This window comes from Hetaerina americana, unplaced genomic scaffold (assembly GCF_022747635.1).
Source record: "Hetaerina americana unplaced genomic scaffold, ioHetAmer1.1.p SCAF_2, whole genome shotgun sequence".
In the NCBI taxonomy this organism is placed as follows: Eukaryota; Metazoa; Arthropoda; class Insecta; order Odonata; family Calopterygidae; genus Hetaerina; species Hetaerina americana.
The window spans coordinates 67,953,070-67,975,782 of NW_027286763.1; the positions used below are offsets into that span (position 1 = coordinate 67,953,070).

At 36.0% G+C, this 22,713-nt stretch overlaps 2 protein-coding genes across 4 annotated transcripts; one reads left to right on the forward strand and one right to left on the reverse strand.

The window, feature by feature from the left end:
• The first annotated feature begins 64 nt into the window (after positions 1-64).
• On the forward strand, positions 65-13,853 carry Pgk (phosphoglycerate kinase). Its single transcript, XM_071585184.1, has 9 exons — positions 65-227; positions 316-519; positions 1,072-1,216; positions 2,229-2,428; positions 6,122-6,260; positions 6,468-6,602; positions 6,679-6,800; positions 9,650-9,849; positions 13,648-13,853. Exons 1-9 carry the CDS (start codon positions 166-168, stop codon positions 13,689-13,691), a joined length of 1,251 nt encoding a protein of 416 aa, XP_071441285.1. The 5' UTR covers positions 65-165; the 3' UTR covers positions 13,692-13,853.
• Positions 13,854-13,999: 146 nt separating this feature from the next.
• Positions 14,000-22,513, reverse strand: LOC139687852 (uncharacterized). 3 transcript variants are annotated; one of them, XM_071585181.1, is made up of 6 exons: positions 22,400-22,513; positions 22,012-22,193; positions 21,833-21,924; positions 19,237-19,758; positions 18,222-18,376; positions 14,000-15,339 (listed from the first exon to the last, which is right to left on the reverse strand). In XM_071585181.1, the coding sequence occupies exons 2-6, from the start codon at positions 22,130-22,132 to the stop codon at positions 14,919-14,921; spliced, it is 1,311 nt and encodes a 436-aa protein (XP_071441282.1). In that variant the 5' UTR covers positions 22,133-22,193; positions 22,400-22,513; the 3' UTR covers positions 14,000-14,918. The 3 variants fall into 3 exon arrangements, with proteins under 3 accessions (XP_071441282.1, XP_071441284.1, XP_071441283.1); XM_071585183.1 differs by having other exon boundaries at positions 22,404-22,488; XM_071585182.1 differs by lacking the exon at positions 22,400-22,513 and having other exon boundaries at positions 22,012-22,386.
• Positions 22,514-22,713: the final 200 nt, after the last annotated feature.

Sequence of the window (22,713 nt, forward strand, 5' to 3'; positions counted from 1 at the left end):
GAGGGACTCAACACTCACGGCCCACCGTATGGTTTTTTTATGTAACTATGACAATTCTCAATAGGTGTCTGTCTTTGCTTTGACCTTATCAAGGTCAGAATCCTGTGCGGGTTTTGAAAAGGCACTCGGAACGAGGAAGAGTATTTGATCGTGTAAAATATCAGCATGTCTCTGAAAAAGCTCAGTATTGATGCGTTGGATTTGACCAACAAGAGGGTCTTAATGAGGTAATTGTGCTTGGTTTATTAATTAGGATAATATTGTCTTTTTCAAACATTAAGTAATGCCTGTACTTAAAGTCATCCATTTTTACAGAGTCGATTTCAACGTTCCATTGAAAGAAGGAGTTATCACAAATAATCAACGTATAGTAGCAGCCCTCGATAGTGTTAAGTATGCATTGGATAAAAAAGCAAAATCTGTTGTTTTGATGTCTCATCTTGGCCGGCCCGACGGAAACAGAAATGCGAAATACACTTTAAAACCTGTGGCAGAAGAGCTGAAAAAGCTGCTTAGCAGGTCAGTTTACTTGGATTACCTGCCATATGCCGAATGAATACCTCGATATTTAAGTACTATTTTATGAAGAAATCATCGCTGTCCAAAAAGTACTAATTACAAATCAAAGAACGTGATATACTTTGCCTTAATCATTTTGCTAGAAAGTTACATAGGGCAAAGACATCAGAACATGTCTTCCTCATTTTACCCGCCGATATGACTCGGGGAATGCTGCATTGCATTCTGATACTTCTGAAGTTCATTAGTTTTTCCTGCTCTCGGCTTCCATTTAAGAATAACCTTATCGGGCATCATCTTGGCGGTTCGATTAGTGGGTACAGATATCACTTGATACCATGACTAAATGTGTGAAATTCACGCGTTTAGGGTATCAGAACCTCGCACTTTGCATCTGTGGTTTCCAAGTCATTCCAACTAGAAAGCCAACCGGCTCTTGTTTAGCTGCTGATATCCAAGGAGCTATACTGAGCCCATTAGCTCAGTAGTTGAATGTAATTTCTTTCAGTTAGCTACAAGTTTTTCGTGTCTAACTATTGAAATCTTTGCCAGGGATATTACGTTTCTTGATGACTGTGTCGGCCCGGAAGTTGAAAAGGCCTGTGAAAACCCTGAACCTGGTTCAGTCATTCTTCTGGAGAACTTAAGGTATCATTTAGAGGAGGAAGGAAAAGGAGTCGATGCATCAGGAAATAAGGTAAGCGAGTTTATTGTGTTTGCAATAGATGTACTTGTAGATAAGTTTTGTGTATGCATTTCATTTTAAAGTATAAATACGGTAAGATTGATACCATGGTGCATACATAAAGCCAGAACCAATCAAATGCTGGAAGAATATTTAATCATGTTAAGGAAATTGCTAAAGGTAACCAATTAATGAATAATTATTCATCAACAATTCAATATCATACTTTCTCAGTTTACTCTGTTCCATTTTTATTAAATTATCATTATCACTGTCGGTTGCATTTTTTGAACAAATATGTAGAGCATTAAATGTCAGGTTTTGTTAAAGAGGTAAGTTTTTCTTTGGAAGTGTGACTGTTTGACATGGGAGATGTACATTGACCTTCTTGGGCAGAGTAACCATAAATCAATGGTGACCTACATTTGACCTACAGAGTTCTTCTACACTGTAAAATTTTCCATATGGTATGTATTTTTTAAGTGCTTTTACTACTGTCAAGTAGTAAATACTTTTTAAATATAATTGAATTATTTATTTAATCATAAATGAACTAAACGCCTTTACACCAATAATTGGATATTTCATAAAATGATAAAACGTCTGCAGTAAAAGTTGCAAAGACTAATTTTTTTAATCTTTTCAACATAAATTAACTATAGGAATCAACTTGGCTTGTTTTGATAGGAAAATGGATTAAGAAAATGCACAAGACCCACAATATACAGTGGCAAATAATATATTACCCTCCCATTATTAATAGGTAATAGGGACTTGATATACTGTGGATGCGAGCTGACTTAACTTGTTTTAGATGCACAAAATGAGATAATAGGGAATATTCCTGATTATATTCCTACTTGTGCTTTAATCAAACATTAGGCGAATAAAAGTTTTTCAAATTTATAAACTGTTACATATGCATACTGTGTGAGAAGTGTAATAGTTAATAACAATAAATTCTAAAATGGAATACATTAAAGTTACTAAAAATCAGGTCCTCATTTATTTTCAATTTTTCTAGGTCAAAGCCAAGCCTGATGATGTCAAGGCATTTAGGGAATCTTTGAGGAAATTAGGTGATGTGTATGTCAATGATGCCTTTGGAACTGCCCACCGTGCCCATAGCTCTATGATGGGTGAAGGCTTCGCACAACGAGCTGCTGGTTTCTTATTAAAGAAGGAGCTGCAATATTTTGCCAAGGCCTTGGATAACCCAGATAGGTCAGTTGAATGGTTCCGTAATTCCTGTGGAATTTTCTTTCATGTGACTACAAATAAAGCTGGGTAATTTTTTGGCATCTGATATTTTTTTCAGTGATGACTGTTTCTTAAATATCAATTATCGTGAAGGGTTTATTATTTAGATGTTTATTAAGGCATGGGTTCTAAGGGAAATTTTGATGGAAAACCAAGAATTTCTTGAAAAGTGATGACTTGAATAGGTCTGGAATATGTTTCTATTCAATTAGGTTTTCTATTGCATGTACTGATTGCAAGGTAATGCTAATTGCAAGTGTCAAGGTAATGCATATAAAACAATAAATCCTTGTTGCACAACTGTATAGTATGCACTATTTAAAAGAAGCATACAAATTATTTTAATATATGATGTTTAACTGTACATATAGAGACTTAAACCTAAATGGAATAAAAAATAATAGGTATAATAGACCATGATTCAGATGCTGGTTTTGACTTACCAATGCTAAATTAAAGAGCTAGGAAAAAGAAAACTTGATGCAGGAGTACACAGTAACTCTTACAAGGTTATGTATACAATTGTCTTGGACAAGATTTCAAATCTCAGTTGAATACTCTTGAACTTATTCAATTTCATTTATTCCCAGCCCGCAATTTAATATTTCCCAGCCTGCAATTCACACTTTTTTGCTTCTAAATGTGCTCTAAAATTAGCCTGAATCTTATGCGCTGTGGGATAAAAGTATCCCTTGGCTTATAATACATGCTGATCCACTGGGAAAAACTTTGTGTTAAGAATTTTTTCCCACATCAGGCATAGAAAATGGTTTCCTTAATTACAAATTTTGATTCAAATACTGCTATTAGTCAGTGGTCAGCAATGGAGCTTTAATATTTCCTTAACAGTACTTTTCCAAATCCTCAGGGATGTCGCCCGACTTCTAATACTTTGTATTTCTCCTGATAAAGTATGAGCCAAAAAACTTCATTCTTGTCCTCATAAATTTCCAAAGCTTGAGAAACATTTTAGGAATTGGATGTTAAGACACAGGAAAAAAATGAGATTACTGATTAAAGAAAAATAATTTTATGAATGAGAAATTAGTGATGGGTATTTCTATTAAAACTTTTTCTGAGTGAACGTCGTGCTGTAAAACCAGCGGTGATTTCTAGTGTCTCTGATTGATTGCCTAAGTTCTGGCTTCAAGTTAAAAATGTGACCATCATGTCTTTTTAAACCGTGGGATTGATAATGCCCTATATGAAAGTGAATATTATATTGTATGAGGAAAGTGAAAAACTGCAGAAATGATTTGACAGCAGTAATGATGAATTTCTGGGATTGTATGATGAATAAATGTTGATAAAGCTACTAATTTTTTATGTTATTACTGTTTTAGGTAATCTACCGGTTAAGTTAGGTTTTTTGGAAGATTTTGATTACAGGTTTTATTTTGATGTAACTATTCCATTTTATTCTTATTAAATGTTAACATGAAAATATTTTGATCGTCTTTCTGTTTGATCCAAATATTTTTCATGATAAGTAAATTCTAACCTGAATAATCACTGTGCATATCATGTGCTAGTGCGCATGGGCATCTTATGGACCAGAAAATAGGCATACTTTGTAACAGTTATGTACAAGGTCTGTTCATTCCGAACTTTTTTATGACACCTCGAGTTGGTTATTTTTCATCTGCTTGAGGGTGTTTCGTCTGCAGTGACTTCCCAAATAACCGCCTTCAACCACTTTATTGATTAGTTACCACCATTTATGTGAAGTGGTGTTCATGGAGTGCGGTGAAAAATTGGATCAGCCGAAATGAACTTGTTGTAAGAGCAGTGTTGTCCTGAAAAATTCTATGTAAAACTCGGCAAATCTTTTATGGAAACTTTTGAGTTGATTACCAAGGCTTATGGTGAGGATGCTATGAAACATACATGTATTGCGTTTAGTGAGTGGTATACCCGGTTCAAAATTGGGCGACAATCAGTGAAAAAAGAAGAGCGTTCCGGAAGACCGTCAATGTTGACTGATGACCCCCCGCACCAAGAAAGTGAACAATCTCGCTTGTGCAAATTGACCTTTGACTATTAAGGAACTTGCTGAAAAGTTATGGCATCTTGAGTGGTTCGTGCCATGATATCCTGACTGAAAAATTGAGGATATATCGAGTCACTGCCAAATTCGTGCCCTGTTTAATGATAGCAAACCGGAAACAACATTGAGTTCATGTCTGTCAGGAACTGTTTGATTGAGCTGAAGAGGATGAAATATTCCTATCCAGGATCATAGCAGGTGATGAGTTGTGTGTTTATAGATATGGCATTGAAACAAAAGTGCTAACTTCACACAATGGATTGGTGGCACATCCCCCTGCCCCAATAAAGCTTGACAACTTTGCTTGAATGTCAAGGTGATATTGACTTTTTCGATGCCAAGGAGGGTTGTGCATCACGGAACTGCACTGACAGTCAAAACGGTACCACCTGATGGTTCTGAAATGCCTAAGAGAGAGAATTAGGCGAAAGCTGCCCGAACTTTGGAGCAGCTAGTGGTTTTTTCACCATGACAATGTTCGACTCATTCGTATCTCAGAACTCATGAGTTATTAGCCAAAACCAAGACTGCTTTGCCTCACCACCCACCTGACTTAACAGACCTGCCGCATGTAACTTTGTTCGGTTCCCCAAACTAAAAACTCTGCTCAAAGGAAAAAGATTTGCCACCATCCCAGAGAGAGAGAAAAATTCGATAGAGGGACTTACGAGCATTCCAGGACTGTTTCAAAAAGTGAAAACACTCTTGGGATAAGTTTATATGCTAGGGAGGAGACTTACTTTAGGGACCGTAACCAATAATTTGTTAGTGAAGTATTTTTTATAATAAAAAATTTGGAAAGTTTTTGAACAGACCTCGTGTACATTTTCTATTTCCAATTTAAAAAGTACATCCTACAAAAAGGAATAAATATTTATTGTTGATTGTTGTAAGGTGGACTATTGACCCACAATCCATAAACAGTAATCAACTCAAGGGTCGGTTTGGTAGATGATGACATAGTTCACCCAATACTAAGCCTCTCGACATGTGAAATTCATACATCAGGGTAGGGGCCCCAGTTCCTTTCCCTGTGATGGTAATGGTTTCCCAGGAAGATATGGTACTCGAAATATCACATAGCTTGGGTGGAGCTACAGGGGTTCAGAGAGGCTTGTGTGTGAATCGAACCAGGGCCCCCCAGTTAGTGGTCCCATCATCTACCCCTGGAATACCGCAACCCCTATTGTTCTAAATAATTTGAAATTAAAAAGTCTAAAGAGGTACTTTAGGAGAAGATTTTTCTAATTAAAGACATGTTCATACATATTGGACAGTTTTTATGTCATGATTGACATTCTTGGATTAATAGGGAAAGGCATTCTTATAATGGCTTTTTCCTTTAAAATGACATATCTAACAACCATTGCGTAGAGACAGTGGCTTAAAGTGGTGGGGACATGATTGGATGCATCCCTCATGCTTTGGAGATCAAATCCCTTTCATTCTAAAGATAGTTGTCGCAACTCTGTCCTTTTTTTCTAATAAAATAATTTTATGCCTTTTTCTGAGAAATTTCTAGTTTTTTTAAGATTATTGACCCACAGATTATAGCTTATTTTGCCTACAAAAATTTGAAATTATGTCTCATAGTTCTATTCCTTCCACAGACCATTCCTTGCCATATTGGGCGGAGCAAAGGTTGCTGACAAGATACAGCTTATTGAAAATTTATTGGACAAAGTAAACGAAATGATCATTGGTGGTGGAATGGCATTTACAATCATTAAAGAATTACATGGAATGAATGTATGTATATCAGTCGGAGAGAAATCAATAATGCAGTTAAAAATGTTTCCTAAATTTTACAAAATGTTTGAATTGAGTTCACTATATATATATACGTATTATATAGTTTTAAGTGCCAAGATATTATGCAGTACTCAATGGAAATTATTACCTTTAAATGCAGAATAACATTTTGATGTTTAAATAAATATTTTTAATGGATCCCAGATTGGATCATCACTATATGATGCAGAAGGTGCAAAGATTGTTAAGAGTTTAATGGACAAGGCAAAGAAGAATAATGTCCAAATTCACCTTCCAGTAGATTTTGTTACCGGTAATCGTTTTGCTGAAAATGCTGAGGTAAGGGATGTTTATTCATCTGCTACTTTCATTATTTCATGCAAGCAGTTGGCCTTAATACAACATTTGTGTGCAGGTTGGATCAGCCACAGTAGAGTCTGGTGTACCTGATGGCTGGATGGGCTTGGATGTCGGCCCTAAAACTAATGCTCTGTTTGCAGGACCTATTGCCCGAGCAAAAGTTATAGTGTGGAATGGGTAAGTAGCCTTTATTTCATAATTACTTAAGACTGATGACCTTCTTGGATCCTTGGGTGTTCAGTGGAGTAGGTTGTACAGTGACTAAAAGTTTCGTTGAATATAAGTATATTGATAGAATGAGTGTCTCATTTGAGCCCTAAAAATGAATGACTCATGGTAAAAGAATGGTTAACAGGTGGAGAATTGGAGTGGCTAGCTAGAAAATGGGGCTGTGCATTTAAACTTGCACATATCGGAATTGGAAAGACATTGGAAGAAAATTAATAAATAATAGAACACACAAACACTCGACCACTAGGGTGTGTTAAGGAATAGCAGTCAATCTCGTGAATCGCATTTGCTCACCCACTCAGGGTTTGCAAGGAATTCTCTTATGCCAGAGACCCATTTTACTCACCCAGGAATGACGAACAGTTGAAATAAAAATCAAAAGAAAAAGGCCCAAGTTCAAGTTCTTAATCACTCAATCACTCGGGTGTGTTAGAACTTTGTGAATTGCACTCACTCGTCCAGTATTCCTCCTATGCCAGTGACCCTTCAATCACACAGATTAATACAAAATTATAAAACGGATGAATGCACGTATTCGCTTATTTACTCAATCACTTGGGTGTGTGTTTGGATATGGGGGACCTTTGCGATTCACAAGTACTCACTCATTCAGGGTTTACAAGGATTACCCCTATACCAGGGACCTACTTATGACAGAAAAACAAAACAGATTATGACAGAAAAACAAAACAGATGGACACAATTTCTTGCTCATTCCCTCTATCACTCTGGTGTGTTCAGAAACGGGGACCTTTGTGAATCACATGCTCTCTCACGAATGAAATATTCATTTGGGAGATTTGAAAGAATGGGTCATTAGGAGGGGAATGGGGGGAAAGCTGGATAATCTCGTGGTTGGACAACAGAAGAGGGGGCGGGGAAGAGAGACGGTTCAATTGGAGTATTGGGTGTTCAGTAGGGGTGGGGAAGGAAAAGTACATTCAAGTATAACAGTGGATAAGGAAGAGGTTGGCAGCTGGTTCACTGATGGGAGAGGGGAAAAAAGCTAGGGGGGAAGCTAGGAGCTAATGGGAAAGTAATGCCCCTCTATTTCAAAGGCAATTTGAAGGGTTCCAAGGTTGTGGTGGGGGGGGGGGTATGGTTAATGAACGGGGGAAGTTGAGGACGTGGAGAATGTTGTGAGTCAACTGCATTGGCAAAGGGAAAATAGGAAGGCTGTAATGGTCCTTGTGTGCTGTTCATGATATTTGTACTGTTCTTTTTAATGTGAATGCATGCATAATAGTTCAACATGTAGTCTGGGGTAAGTTTAAGGAGTTTAATGTCAATGTAAGGAGTTCAATTTTAGCAATTTTGATCTTTTGTCCTTCAGAGATCATATGTTTGGCTAAGGAGGATTTGTGAAAGTTCCCTAGTTTGAAACAAGCGGCATGTTCTTTAAAATGGGTGATAGTTTCTTCTAGTGTGTCCAATGTATGAAGAATTACATTGTGGACATGAAATTTGGTATATGCCAGATTTGAGAAGGGATTCTATGGGATCTTTAGGGTTTCCAAGTAAATTTTTGAGTTTGTTATTGGATGAGACAGAGGGTTTGTGGTTGTGTTTCTTGAAAATGGTTTCTAACCCTTTGGTGGATTGTGGGTGGAATGGAAGTTTTTAGTCGCCACACCTGTTCCAGGTGATAGGAAAATATTTAAATTTGCTTCGGCACTGTTGCTCAAAATTGGACATAAATAAATTGACTAGGAAGAGGAAGAGAGAGTTCCTCATGGTAGTGCCAAAATTTTGTTCGTAGAAATGGTTGTTGAGGGTAAATAAATTTTGATTCACTATTAGGTTTGTTAAAAGAAGGTATTCATTTAAGGTTTCTTTTGAGATTTGTTTAGATGAAAGCCAATCTTCAAGGAACTTAAATGCTTTGGGGATGGGGTCACTAGGTAAGAGTGACTCCACGTCAAAGGAAACTTGGAGGAATTAACTAGTGTCAGGGGGGGCCGTAGTTTTATCAGATATCAAATATGTCAATTTTTTGGAGAGGGCAAAAGATTCATGTGTTATTTGTGTTCACTGACTAGGACATTGACTTTTCATTTTATTGTAAATGAGGAGCTTGGTACTTTTTTTTGATTATTGTATATAGTAAATAAGGAGCTTATGAAGTTAATCAAATTTGTGAATGATCAAGCTTTAGATGGCCAATCAGCCAAGAGATGCAGTGGAGTACATTACATAATCATAGAAGTATCTATGATAGTAAATCATGTGAATATGAGATTCTTAAGAAACTAGGAAATTAGGATGTAATCAAATTAGGAGGGCATTCATTGGAAAAACTCATTTGCCTAAAATATTTTGAATTAAAATGGGCACTATCTATCTTAAATATTGATTGAAGAACTGTGTCAACAAAAGAAGTATCCACAAGTGACAGGCAGTGGCTTAACAATGGAGAGCAGGGATATTTTTGCGCTTTTCCTACAAGTCTGGGAGTCAATCCAGAGAAACATCAAGGTAATATTGAGATGTATTAATTGGCATCTAGAACACATATAGATAGAATTCTAAAGAGAGAGGGAAAGAGGAAGAATGAGATTTTTGTTGGCATGAAGAGGGTTGAAAGTTTGAGTAGTTAAAGGAAATAGTTTCAGGTAAAGTTTAAATGTCATGTGCAGGCACTTAAGCTGTCCACTACAATTTGTTGTACTCTACAGGAATGATCAAAGTGTTATCTTGTTTGGCTACATTAATCAGGGTGTTGAGTAATGCATACTTTATGAGATCTTCTTTGGTGAGTAATTGATAAAACTATGTGTACCCAATTCTCTCCAAAGGCCCATGGGAGTGTTTGAATTTGAAAATTTTGCTAAAGGCTCCAAAACCATGATGGATGCTGTTGTTGAGGCAACAACAAAAGGTACTATTACCATCATTGGTGGAGGCGATACTGCTACATGCTGTGCAAAGTGGAACACTGAGGATAAAGTTAGCCATGTCAGTACTGGTGGTGGGGCCAGTTTGGAATTGCTAGAAGGTAAGATAAATCTCTCCCTTTGTGATATATACAAAATTGAAAATGCCTATGTAAATATGAATTGGGGAGGAATTACATTGTCAGAAAATGACCTGATAAAAGTGAAGCCAGCGTTTGTAATTCTGTGATGATGCATACGTGCTGCATGGGGATTAAATATAATAAAGGCTGATGTAATGTAGTCATATCTTGCCTTGGAGAATTTTTTCCTTTTTAATGGTAAATTACTATCAATAATTTTTATGAAAATAATTTTACATGCTCAGCCATGAATACCTGTGTTATTTTAGCAAGAGTCATAATAGATATTCTCCCATTGATGTACATGGGAAGGCCCAGAAGTACCCGACCTGACCTAGAGATGGTGGTAGTTGTTTAAAAAAATATCACTGTATTAGAAAGTGCACAATCTATAAAGCTTATGTCACAAGTTTGAAGATGCTATGTTGTTTAGTATTTGTTTGACAGCCATCAATAGTGAACGCTTTCAATGAATTTGTGAAAATGGAGAAAATTGATCATCGTTATGTGATAGAATACTTTTATCAATATAAAAACTGAAGTGGATTCTACTCTGGGTTAGTCTGTTCCCTTGTTTACAACAGTAAAATATTAGGAAGCAAAGTTTAAACGAGTCCATCTGATCTGTCAAGATGAGGATCGCATTAGCCGACCAAATGAGGTGACGACTCCAGAAACAGTGAAGAAAATCCACAAAATGATACTGGATGATTGTCGACTGAAAGTGCACAAGCTAGTATTGCAGTAGTGCATAGTAGGCATTTCAAAAAGTGAGGTACATCACATATTAACTGAAAAATTGGACATGACATAGCTGTGTGCCAGATGGGTGCTGCGTTTGCTCACACTCGAGCAAAAGCAATGCATAGAGATGTTTCAATTGATTGTTTAGCAAAGTTTCACAGTAACAAAGCAGAATTTTTGTGCCGTTTCATGACCATGGCTGAAACAAGGGTACATTACTTCACACCCGGAGACAAAAAAGCAATCAAAGCAACCGGCTCCAAAGAAGGCAAAGACCATTTCCTCTGCATGCAAGTTAATGGCGTCGGTTTTTGGAATGCGCGTGAGATAATTTCATTGGCTATCTTGAAAAAGGATTAACTATCAATGATGAGTATTATGCGAACTTATTGCAACGTTTGAGGGAAGAAATCAAGCAAAAGTGGTCACGTTTGGCTAAGAAGAAAGTGCTGTTTCATTAAGGCAATAATGCACCAGCTCACAAATTTGGTATTGCAATGGCAAAAATGCATGAATGAAAGTTCGAATTGCTACCTCATGCACCTTATTTGTCAGATTTAGCCCCCTGGGATTATTTTCTATTTGCAAACTTTAAAAAGTGGCTTGGTGGTAAAAGATTTTCCCACCGTGAAGAAGTGATGTTGGCAGTTTTTGGCTATTTTGAGGAGCAATACAGTTCTTATAATATAGAGTATCGAACTTATTGAACATCGCTGGGAAAAGTGTATTGAGCTGAAAGGATAATGTTGAAAAATAAATAAATTTTTTTCCAAAATTTTTGTGTTTTCTTTGTTTGGTCGGGTACTTTATGGATCACCCTCGCATGTATGTGTACTTCAGTTAACTCTGAACAACCATGTAAAATTATGTAATTTTACAAGAAAATGTAAGAGCAGCAATGATTTCTCCTATCCTGTATATAGCTCTTTCAGCAAATTTTTTTACCAGCTCTTATTAAAATATCAAGAGGTAAATAAACCTCTACAATCTACTTAATAAGCTGGCAATCAGGTGGCATTCCTGTCTTATATTATGTGTGGTCACATATTTCGATTTGCATGCATGAATAACAAAAACCAATGGCAAAGTAAGTCTAGAAGGTAACAGCTGCAGAGTGGTGGATGACTCGCAAGTTTTAGCCCATAGCAGATCAATGTCAAGCCTTAAAAATTCCCTTTCATTCTCTACTTTTTATTTTCACATGATCCATTTAATCTTATATAATTTGACGCTATCATGACTCAGAGCTAGCATAATCATATGTCAGGGTTTGTTGCTCTACAAGACTTTGCTAATACCTGATTGTACCTTCAGTCTCTGCCATTCAAACAGTCACTTTTGATAGAAAGATGTGAATTAATGAAATATTTTTCAATGTTCATATCTATCATTAGAGATCATAAGTACACTCACTTTGGGTGAAGTTAATACATGAATTGATTGTATGGACTCATAAGGTAACTGAGTATAGCCTTGTGATTGTATTTGATTCTCAATAATTGATCACATGAGGCAAAGTTGGCATTTCTAAGTTCCTGTCAAGGCATGAGTTGGACCTACGGTGGGCTAAAACTTTCGAGACACCACCACTCTGCAGTGCACACCGGCCCGAAAATGATGATTCCTGAATGCCCACTTACTTCTGAGCTGTATGCTGGCACACTAGCAGGTCTGTTTGTCAAAACTGTGAGGGTTAAGAGCATGGCTTGTCCTAGCATATTGAATTCCATAATAATTCAATCATGAGCTACTCTGTTGATAAAGCCATTGCATCGTATACTCTCACCACCAAAAAATTCTAAAATGTACTTTTTTCTTGGCATAGCTGTTTTTGGGCACTGCATTTGGCTCGAAAGCTGAGATTCTGTAGGGGAATCTGGGAAAGTAAATCATCCTCACATCTCTTTAATTTGATCGCTTAACATAGGTCCATGACAAATAATTGCTGTGAATAATATAGGATTTTAAACTTTGCCATGACCACAGTTCTTAGTGTAGTCTCCCCAGCTTCTTCGCTATATGCCTCGTCACATCATCTATGCTTCAGATGCAGAACTAAGTCATTCCACAAAATAGTGTAAAAATCTGCTTGGAAGTGGAAAAAGGGCAAGTGATATGCAGTTGCAGCGTGAAAAGTAGTGAATAACCATAGTTATATATATATGTGTATTTTCATGTATATATTTATTACTATTGTCGTAAAATCTGTCATTGGTAGTTGTGCTTTTCTTTGACATTTAATTTTTTCACCTGAAATTCGAGTTATGCTCTGTCAGGTTTAGTACTGGGTGAACTCTATCATCACCTACCAAACTAACCTAAGTGTTGATTACTGTGTTAATGGTTTTTATGGCTCCCATTAGAGAGGAACTTACTAAAACATTATAGAAAAAAGTGGAGAATTCAGGGTAAATATGGTGACTGACACTAATTGCTTTTCTACTCCCTCACCTGAAGAGGCTCAAAAAGTATTTCATGAATGCACTAATGAACAATACCTTTCCAGCTTCAATAGTAAAGAAAGATAAGCTGGAATAATATTTTGGGGGGGGGGGGGGGTCAATGTTCTAAAAATTTTAGCATGTGGTGGAGAAGTGTACTTATCTTTTTTTGGTATTAACTGTAGTTCACTTGGCAATGAAGACCGAAGAAATTTATGCATTAAATAAATGGCAAGGCTGTTTTTCAATAACTCTGGTATTTTATTTCCATATATTTTATTTTTGAAACGACTTACAAGTTGAGTTCATTTCAGTTTTGGACCTGAGTATTATAGTTTTCTTACATTTCTTTTTGGAACCCAGGGAGTTTGTTATTATCAAAATAAAAGCATTATTTTGTTCACTACTAACTTTAAATTGGTAAAACAGCCTGTTTTTCATTATACACATTAAATCTAAAATTGGTTTCCATTAAGATGTTAATTTTTTTGAGTAAATAAAGCAAATATTCCTTGCTTCTCATTGCATACTCCAAACATTTTATGCTATGTTAAGTAATGGTTATTCATCTGCTTGTATCACTTTCTTCTAGGTAAAACGCTGCCCGGTGTTGCAGCATTGTCAGACCCAGCCTAAAGATGTCATGTTGAAATGTGTAAAATTTAGTCACAGAGTTTTGTCCTTGTAAACCTTTGATGTATAAAATTTCATTTAACTGAAAGTCTAAATTGGCTTCACTGTACTAATTTAATTGGTGGATGTAATTCTACAATAAATTACAGAATATGAGAATGAAAATATGCATTTATATAGCGATTGACTCACAGCACTAAAAAATGCCAATGTCAAATTATGAAAATTTACCAAGAATAGACATGAGCATTGGTTTTTTTATATTTCATCAGCTATCACAGTATTTGTACAGCAAAACCACAAATAATTGGTCAATCAAAATATCTTGTATTTATATATATGGCAGTTGTTAATTCACGATTTGGTAAGCTGCCTGCAATGTGCACAATGAAACTTAGTTTACCATACAAATTTACCTTGGAATTGCCACAAATGTTAGTAATTGAATGTTTATAGTGGCGTAGCACCAGTTAAAGTAGACTAAAATACAGATAATTATTCAAAAACACCATATGCCTCATAATTAATCTACATATCATGCTTCAATGTCAATACATTTTTAGATCACAGCTCATACATCACTTGTCCTGATAAGCTCCAAAAGAGGAACAACAAAGAGAAACTCCATCAGTAAAATACATCAAGGCTTCCAAGTCCTTAAAATGTAAATAGGTTACAAAATGAAATCTGATAGAATTCATTAGAAATTAACTCCACTTTAAATGAGTAAAAAATGTTTCAAACTATTCACTTTGTTAATCCATCAAACTTTGAATCCTTGAAGCTGAAGATTGCATCTCTATAACCTTCCACACTTTAGTAATTAACATCAATACAGCTATCAGAAATACAAATCACTATATTACAACGGGAACTAGGAAGGTAAAATAGAGTGCATACTTGGAAGTGTTTTTCCGTTTAAAGTCAGAGTACATAGAACAAAACAATTCAATAGCATAAGAAATGAATACAAAGGCTCATCCTTTACTAGATATGTTGAGATAAAAAATAAGTACCTAAATTATTCCATTTTGAAAAGGAAATATTAACATACTACTTTCTCAAGAGGGATTTCTGCTGGCTCCATCCACACTGTAACGACGAAAAAAGACCCAATAAGAGGTAATGTGAGCCTGAGAATATTAAAAAAAAAACTGACTTTTTTTCAGGAGATTTTACATGCCTCAAGCAATCTGACAAAAGCCTTCCATTTTGTTTCTTAGCAAAAATTTACCGCCTGCTTGCAGCCACTTCATGTACCACACCCCTCCAAACACCTATCCTCTGCATCCCATTGCTTTCACTTCCATCCCAACCTTCCCTTGGCCACATCATGCTGTCACTTCTACCTCCTCTGCTGACCCTATAACCACCCGTATGCTGGCCTCGGTGGGTAAATGCTACACCTGCACCTCTGCCATTTCTGTGTGTTAGTGATCCCCTGTTGTTTCTTTGGCCCCAACTTCCACCTCTCTTCTTAAAATGTTGTGTCACCTCTCTCACCACCACTGCAGGAGGAAGTTCTGACATATGAGTGAGGTAAGATGAACCACCTTTCTGTTTACTTGTCTCCAACCTTGATTGAAGTTCTTCAGAGAACCTACTTTCACCCATGTTGGACCATTTCCAGCAAAGTGCGGGGTAGTCATACCTAGAAAAAATTACATTAAATTGATGACATGAAGAACTTAGTCTTAAAAAGTAGACAACTGTACCATAAAAAACAAATGTGAGGATCATTTTGAGGGGCAGGAGAGTTGGAAGTACCTTAGCAAAGAGAAAATACAGATGTTATAGTTGCATACAGCAAGATACAAAGGTATGGAGGATTGCAGGAGAAAAAGCTACAATGTATACATTGGAATGGGTGGGATAAGAATAATTATGAACTGAAAAGTATAAAGAAACTATATTCCACATATTTGAGGTGAGTGGCACAATATACACTTAATAGTACATATTCTACAAAATATATACTGTATTATAATATATACCAGTTGAGTAGAAAGTAATTGCAACACACTTTTTGATAGGTATGTGTGCTGACAGAGAGGAAGTACCTACATGAATAGTGCATATCATCAATTGCCTGAAGTAATTGGCAGCATTCATGGGAGAAAACACATGATATCACTATCAGATTAGAATCCAGCCGTGGCCAAATGGAGAGCTGGGAGTGAGGTAAGAGAATGGGTGGAGAACAAGGTATTATTGCAGAGAGAATGGAGAAGTTTTGCAGGAGAAAGGATTTAAAATATATAGCTCCTTGTTTAAATACAATAACAGACATATGGGCAAATGAAAAATAAAAAAAATACTGGTAGATTTCAGCCAGATTATAGCTAGATGGAAACCATATTTAATTTGCAGTTTTCTTGGAGATTTGGATCACATAGTGAAGCTCATAAAATGTATTCTCAAATTTAAGAGCATTAAAAAGTACAGTTGTTAACTGGAGTGTAAAGGAAGGCGTAGAATTACAAATTAAGACAAGGGGAGGGGGTAGAGAATACAGGAGAGAGGATTTAAAAAAATTAATAACAATTGGGATAATAAAGAGGAGAAGGTTCATTAAGTCATGGATTACAAGAGAAATGATTAGGAAGAGAGAAGGGTATGAAAATGTAACTCACAATTTGTTAAAAAATGTACATCATAATTTTGTAGGATTGAAGATCAAATTGGGGTGAAAGAAACTGGTGAAAAAAGGCGGTAAAAAGATAGCCTGCCTGAAAAATAAGCAGAATGATTTTTATACATGGAGTGACACAATTTGTGGCAAGAAATATGGTGGTAGGTCACGGGAAATCAATGCAACATGCATCAGTTGTCTGCAGGCTGTTATACAATATGCAAATCAATGCTAGACTGGCCCTATGCTCAAAGGTCACATCATGAATTCATGGTGCCACATTCCATGGCACAGCAATACATAAGATTTTGATTTGAGCCCTGAAAACTGCATTTGTAGACAATGACCACGGTTAAGGATGCTAGATGAGATGAGGGAATATCTCAAGGAAGGGTCTCCCACTGGCGCAAAACTTCCAAGAGGTTAGAGAGGAGGTTGATGATGAGGAATACTCCGGACATCAGTCAAGGACACAGTACCATGAAAATGTTAAAAAAAAGTGGCATGTTCAATTCTGATTAACACCTGCGTGTCAGAATGTTAGCAGAAGAGTGCAATATTCCGAAAACCACAGTGCATTGTATTTTTACAATAGATTTTGCCATGAGAAAGGTGTTTGCCAGGATGGTCCCCGAGATACTGTCAGAAGATCAGAAGGCTGGCTGAGTGACAATCTTGTAAGATCTCTTGGATTACTGTGAAGGTAACAGACAGCCCCAGCCAATTAAGCATGGCCAGACTTCTTTCTGTTCAAAGAATAAAAAAGAGCTTGAAAGGCAATCATTCTGGAATACTAGATAATGTCAAAGAGAAGGAGATGAGGTGCCTGAATGAGGCTCACATTGATGCCTTAAGGATGCATACCACTACTGTCAGAGGTGCTGGCATCAGTGTGTCAATGTACATGAGTGGTATTTTGAAGAATTTTAGTGATTAGTACTTTGATCTGCAATGCATTTTTTATTACATCTATTCTACTTATTTATGGAACAGACCATGTACATTGAGAAATTAAGACGCATTAAGGAGAGGTGCTCCCTATATGAAGTTAAAAGAAATATTAAGAGTTAAAAAAGGATAACCATTTACACCATTGAAAACAAAAAAAACATCTATTGAGATTAAGCTGCTGAGACGGGACTACATGAAAGAACTTGATGTCAATAAGTTTAGACATAATAGGGGAATGTAACATCAGCAAGTATTGATTGATAGCAAAATACTTGATGATGAAACAAGAAAGGCACCAAGGGATAAGAAGATCAATAAGGCACGGGGAATAGATAATATCACTTGAGCATTACTTGACCTTTAGGTAAATAGTTCACGGAGTATTTTTTATAGCAGTGAATTCTTCTCGGGATTTCATCCGGGTAATCTCCTCCATCTCCATCGCTGCCGACGTTTCGATGAAATCCTTTTCCATCGTCATCAGGGCCGATGACGATGGAAAAGGATTTCATCGAAACGTCGGCAGCGATGGAGATGGAGGAGATTACCCGGATGAAATCCCGAGAAGAATTCACTGCCATCATCCGCCGGGAGAAATTGAAGTCCTACATATTTTTTATAGGCTTGTCTTGCTTTTAAAAGCTATGTCTATTTGCTCTTGTAGGTGCAATTTCCTTCGCATAATATCTATATGCTAAATTTAACACCTTTATTCCTCTCCTTTTTTCAAAACATCCTGTTACACAGATTTTCATCTCTAATTTCCTTTAAGGCTGAGAAATTCAGCTATGCAGGTATATACTCAATTTCATCGCTAAATTTGGACTGGAAGAAAGGTTTTCAATGATCAGGACACTTGTTAATTTTGAATTGCACTCTGAAAAAGTACTAGTGTTTCCTTCAATAAAGACTGGAGAAAGATGAAATATGTTATCAACCATCAAAATTACCCCAGAGTCAGCAGATCAGATTTGATTTTTCCAGCTTGGCGAAAATCCTTAACATGGGCAACTACTGCTCTCATCCCTTTTGCCTTTTCATTGAAGGCACGTTTCCATTCAACATAATAGACCATTGCACGATGTGTGTAGCAATATCGACCAACCTGTCAAAAATAAAGTTATAGATTAAATGCACTTAATGGAGTGCAACATTGAATGGAATGAATTAATTAAAATTCCATGCAAGCACAGCAAAGAATAAACCTTGACTTCCATGCCAACAGGGTTATTTTAAGCTTACTTCAAAGAACATTCTTGTATGATGAATGATTTTCTTAAGGGCTGGTAAACCTAAGATAGTACATGCAGCATTAAGAGAGTTATAAGAATGAACATTTACAATTTTGATACATCAATAATGAGAGAATTTCTTTACTTGTGATTAAATTCCTGCCGACATAATTCATCCAAGGATATTTCATAAAATATAGAGTATAGTTTTAACAGTTTCAGGGATGATTTTGTGATTACTTAGATATTGTTTATGACAGTTAACTTAAGGGAATGCTCTCAAATTATGACATACCAAAGATTAGTCATTTTAAAGGTACGCATTCCTTCAGTTCCTGTTTACTACAATGGAGTCAATTAAAATTTTAAAATTACTTAATTTTATACTATTTTTATCAAATGAAAAGCCTATTTCAGCCATTAAAGAGTGAAATGGTTTTAAAATATGGGACTTTAAATATATGAACATTTTTTTATAATACATCAAAATTACTTTAAGATCAAATTCAGGTGATTGCAGTTATCATGGTGAGCCATTTATGCAATTAGTATAGTTCAATGCAAGAAACCTGTATAATATTGCATACTCTCAAACATGAATGAACTAGTTCAAGAAGAGATAATTAACCATGCCACATCCAGATGAAATTACAATACATCAAGACGCTTTCTTTATAAGAGTTTTTGTCATTTCTGCCAATATCAGAGGTTATTTAACATGGAATTCATTTACCTGAGGAATATTGACCGAGAGGGGACCACCAAAAGCAGCTTCCAATACATGATACACAGCCTCTGCATCAGCTGCGGCATCATGTTCCTTAGTACTCTCCCCCCCAACTAATGTTGAGTGTAAGCTTTGGAGTGAAAGCGAAGAGAACTGAGATCGAAGTTCCATTGCAAATGGGGCAAAAGAGTCACCAAAGCCACAGACAACTCCAAAAAATAACTCAGTCAGTCCATGACGTTCCAAGGCTTGCAGAAGAACAGGAATATCAAGTTTTATACCACTATGACTCACTAAAACAACACTGGGTAGCCCATTCTCTTTGGCCTGAGATTCCTGGGCATTATTATAACTGCTTTCAGCTTCCTCAGGAAATTGGGAAGACTCTGATGGATTGCAACTTGTCCCTTCAGAGATCATCTTAAGCCATTTATAGAAGCGTACAAGGGCAGTGTATTCATCAGTGGTATCCAAAATCCTCCGAGTTATTGTGTTGATCAGCACTCGTTTTCCTTCATGCACAATCACCTAAGATGAAATGCAGAAGGATTACTGGTCACAAATTCATACTGGATGGCACTAGCCAAAAGGGAAGGAAAGTAAGAAAATGGACAAATGGCTGGCCCAAACATAAGGGAAGGCTCAATGTAATGCTTCTTCCTTCAGTGAAGCATTCTAATATATAATTACTTTAATGCATCTCTCAATTTTACTTTTCTGTAATGTGTGGGTAATTTTGAGCCGAAGATGAATTTCTTAAAAAGTGCCCAATGCCACACTTACATGATCTTGATTTTGTATTAACCGAGGCACAAAATGCATAGCAGCGCATATTATCTTCAGAATTGAGATTAATTGTTGCTATGGTTCTTTAAAAGTCACTCCATGAAAGAAAATGCTTTCAATATTTGAATACGACAGAACATTTAGCAAATAATAAGGGAATTCATGTTTGAGTCACCATTCATGAAATTGAGTACTTCTTCAGTGCTCCTATTCCCATTTTCATTGGTTTATTCACAATAACAGTAAATCTATTTGGAGAATCATAAAAACTTAATTGCTTCACTAGGGAAGTGAACTTCCCTAGATTTAATAAGAAACTATTCTTCAGAGAACCTTGGATCACAAAATACTTCTCCAGAACTCATAATTTTATCTTTGTCCCAATTAGTCAGGGCCCCATCAGAGATCATTTGTAATATATATTTGAGTTATAAACTCATAGACTTCATTCCCAACGCATAATAGAAAATCATGCCGAGGCTCCCTTAGCATCTCATTGAACATTATGGTGGTGAAAGTTGGCTCTTTGAGAAAAGGATAAGAAGCAAGGGGGAATGATAGGAAGAAAATGCACTCATGCAAATGGCACAATTTGTTTATTGAATGATTAAATTCAGTAAGAAGTTAGAGGCTTCTCAATTGATGTAGAAACACTTTTCAACAAGTTTGCACTTCATTAGGTTTGAGATGAATAAAATTGTGAGCAATAAGTAAGATATAACGTGTTCATCACAACCAAAAAAAATTTCATGAATAAACATGATTCCATGGTGAGTCATTAATGATGCTACAGTCATCTAATATGTTGAGCATTTCAGCGAAGTACTGAGTATGTAAATGAATGCAATTTTTGGAGGTGTAATAGAGGATATTTAGCCATCTTGATGTGTCATGAAATAACATAACTTTAGTTGAGACTTTGATATTCATCTATAATGAGTTTATTAAAAGGAAAAAAAATAAACTACCTCGTACCATCTTCATCTGTACCTCCTTCAATTCTCATGCCTTGATAATTTTCTTTGTCTATACACAGGTATATTACAGAGAATAGATAATAAAGGGCGACACTCCGGCAGACTTACTATTCTCTCCAATTCTAACCTCCTCAGTGCATTTGGTTCACGTAGAAGTTTCATGATGATGATTATTTATTAAATATATCTCTATATTTTCTAAAATATACTTCATTACCTTTTCAGAATGTTTACAAACTAATACGGTAAATACAGAATCTCAAACCTTTGTTGACCAACATGAATGTTCTGATTGCTGTATTTCATGTTTTACTCACATTCTTAAACCTGAACTGATCTAAGTAGCCATTAGGCTTTTTTTCATTTACCTGATGATACATAGCATTCTATAACGACTGCGAAATTAAATTTCAGGCCACATTCCATTTTCAATCATTAATTTGTCTGGTATTGCCAAATCTATACCTTCTGTGCGTAACATTTTCACTCTATACTCATTCTGGCGTGATATCTTTGCCATAAAGGTTTGAATATCAATAAAATGGTATTTCTTGGGCGTAATAAAAGATTTACAAAATTGTTCAATTGGAACGTAATTAATGCAAAGTGTTAAAATGAACTTCAAAAGAAGGAATAGTATAAACTGTGGTTAACAAGAAATTGACCCTATTCCTGAGCGACCCTCAAGGAAAGATATTATCTCTAACAAGATGATAATATGGGAGAGACCAGTTGATGTATCATTTAACATGGATGCTTATTAGTCGTTTAAACTTTGTGTTTAAGCGGCAGCAACATGAGTGAAATTTTATGACATCAGACGTGATACGATGACATACCTGGAGATGAATCTTACTCGATGCTTCTGGATCCACTGATTTCAAAGGTAAAACATACTGGTTGAAAGGTTCGTAAAGGGGGCAATACGCGCCTGCAAAAATCAAATGAATGAGTATGAATTTTAGTTCAATAATTCCGTTCGTTAAGACAAGTAGGAGTTAGGTATCCTATAACATACCTATCTGGCATATATAATCATCTATGTGCCGATCCGTAGTTTCCAAATCCCAAGTAACAACAACGTAATTTCCTGGAGGCAATGTCTCCTCCACCGGAGGTTCGCACGTATGATTTGACATGGTTAAAGCATTTTCTTCAATAAATGATAAATTAATCCCCCGATGCGTTGGATAATAGTTTCTTAATGCGCGGAAAAAAGAATAGTACGATGGAATACTTTCGAAAAAACTTCTAAAGAGGTTTATAACAATTTTTTACAGAGGCACTACAAGCACACACTAATGTACTCAAAATAATAAAAAAATTGACTGATATCATGAATTGATTATTTTTCGCATTAATTTATCAAAAACTTAAGATAATTATGGTAAAAACCTGTAACCAACCAACATTTACACATTCTTGACAATCCTCCAGTTCAATACATTGAACCTACTACGTTCACAATCACGGTGAACTGGAAGACTGTCATCAGCTATAATTGATGTACTTAATGCGATATAGGGGATTGCGAAGTCCACGATAGTATCGAACGAAGAACGATATTACTCTTATTCGCTCAAACATCGCGTGAGAAATTTGTTCTGAAATCTTACGTATACCTACCCTTATCAATGTTGGAAGTCATATCAATCATTGATATTTATTTATATAATACATGTTTGCCACTTAATAGTTTATGTGTCATCTTCGTAGGTAA

Bases quoted from the DNA above. Each gene is read 5' to 3' on its own strand.
- Pgk (XM_071585184.1), top strand. From the start codon at position 166: ATGTCTCTGAAAAAGCTCAGTATTGATGCGTTGGATTTGACCAACAAG. The intron at 228-315 runs GTAATTGTGCTT...CCATTTTTACAG, and splicing joins AACAAGAGGGTCTTAATGAG to AGTCGATTTCAACGTTCCAT. The intron at 2,429-6,121 runs GTCAGTTGAATG...TTCCTTCCACAG, and splicing joins GCCTTGGATAACCCAGATAG to ACCATTCCTTGCCATATTGG.
- LOC139687852 (XM_071585181.1), bottom strand. From the start codon at position 22,132: ATGTCAAATCATACGTGCGAACCTCCGGTGGAGGAGACATTGCCTCCA. The intron at 21,925-22,011 runs GTATGTTATAGG...TGATTTTTGCAG, and splicing joins TGATTATATATGCCAGATAG to GCGCGTATTGCCCCCTTTAC. The intron at 19,759-21,832 runs GTATGTCATCGT...ATTTCATCTTAG, and splicing joins CGAGTAAGATTCATCTCCAG to GTGATTGTGCATGAAGGAAA.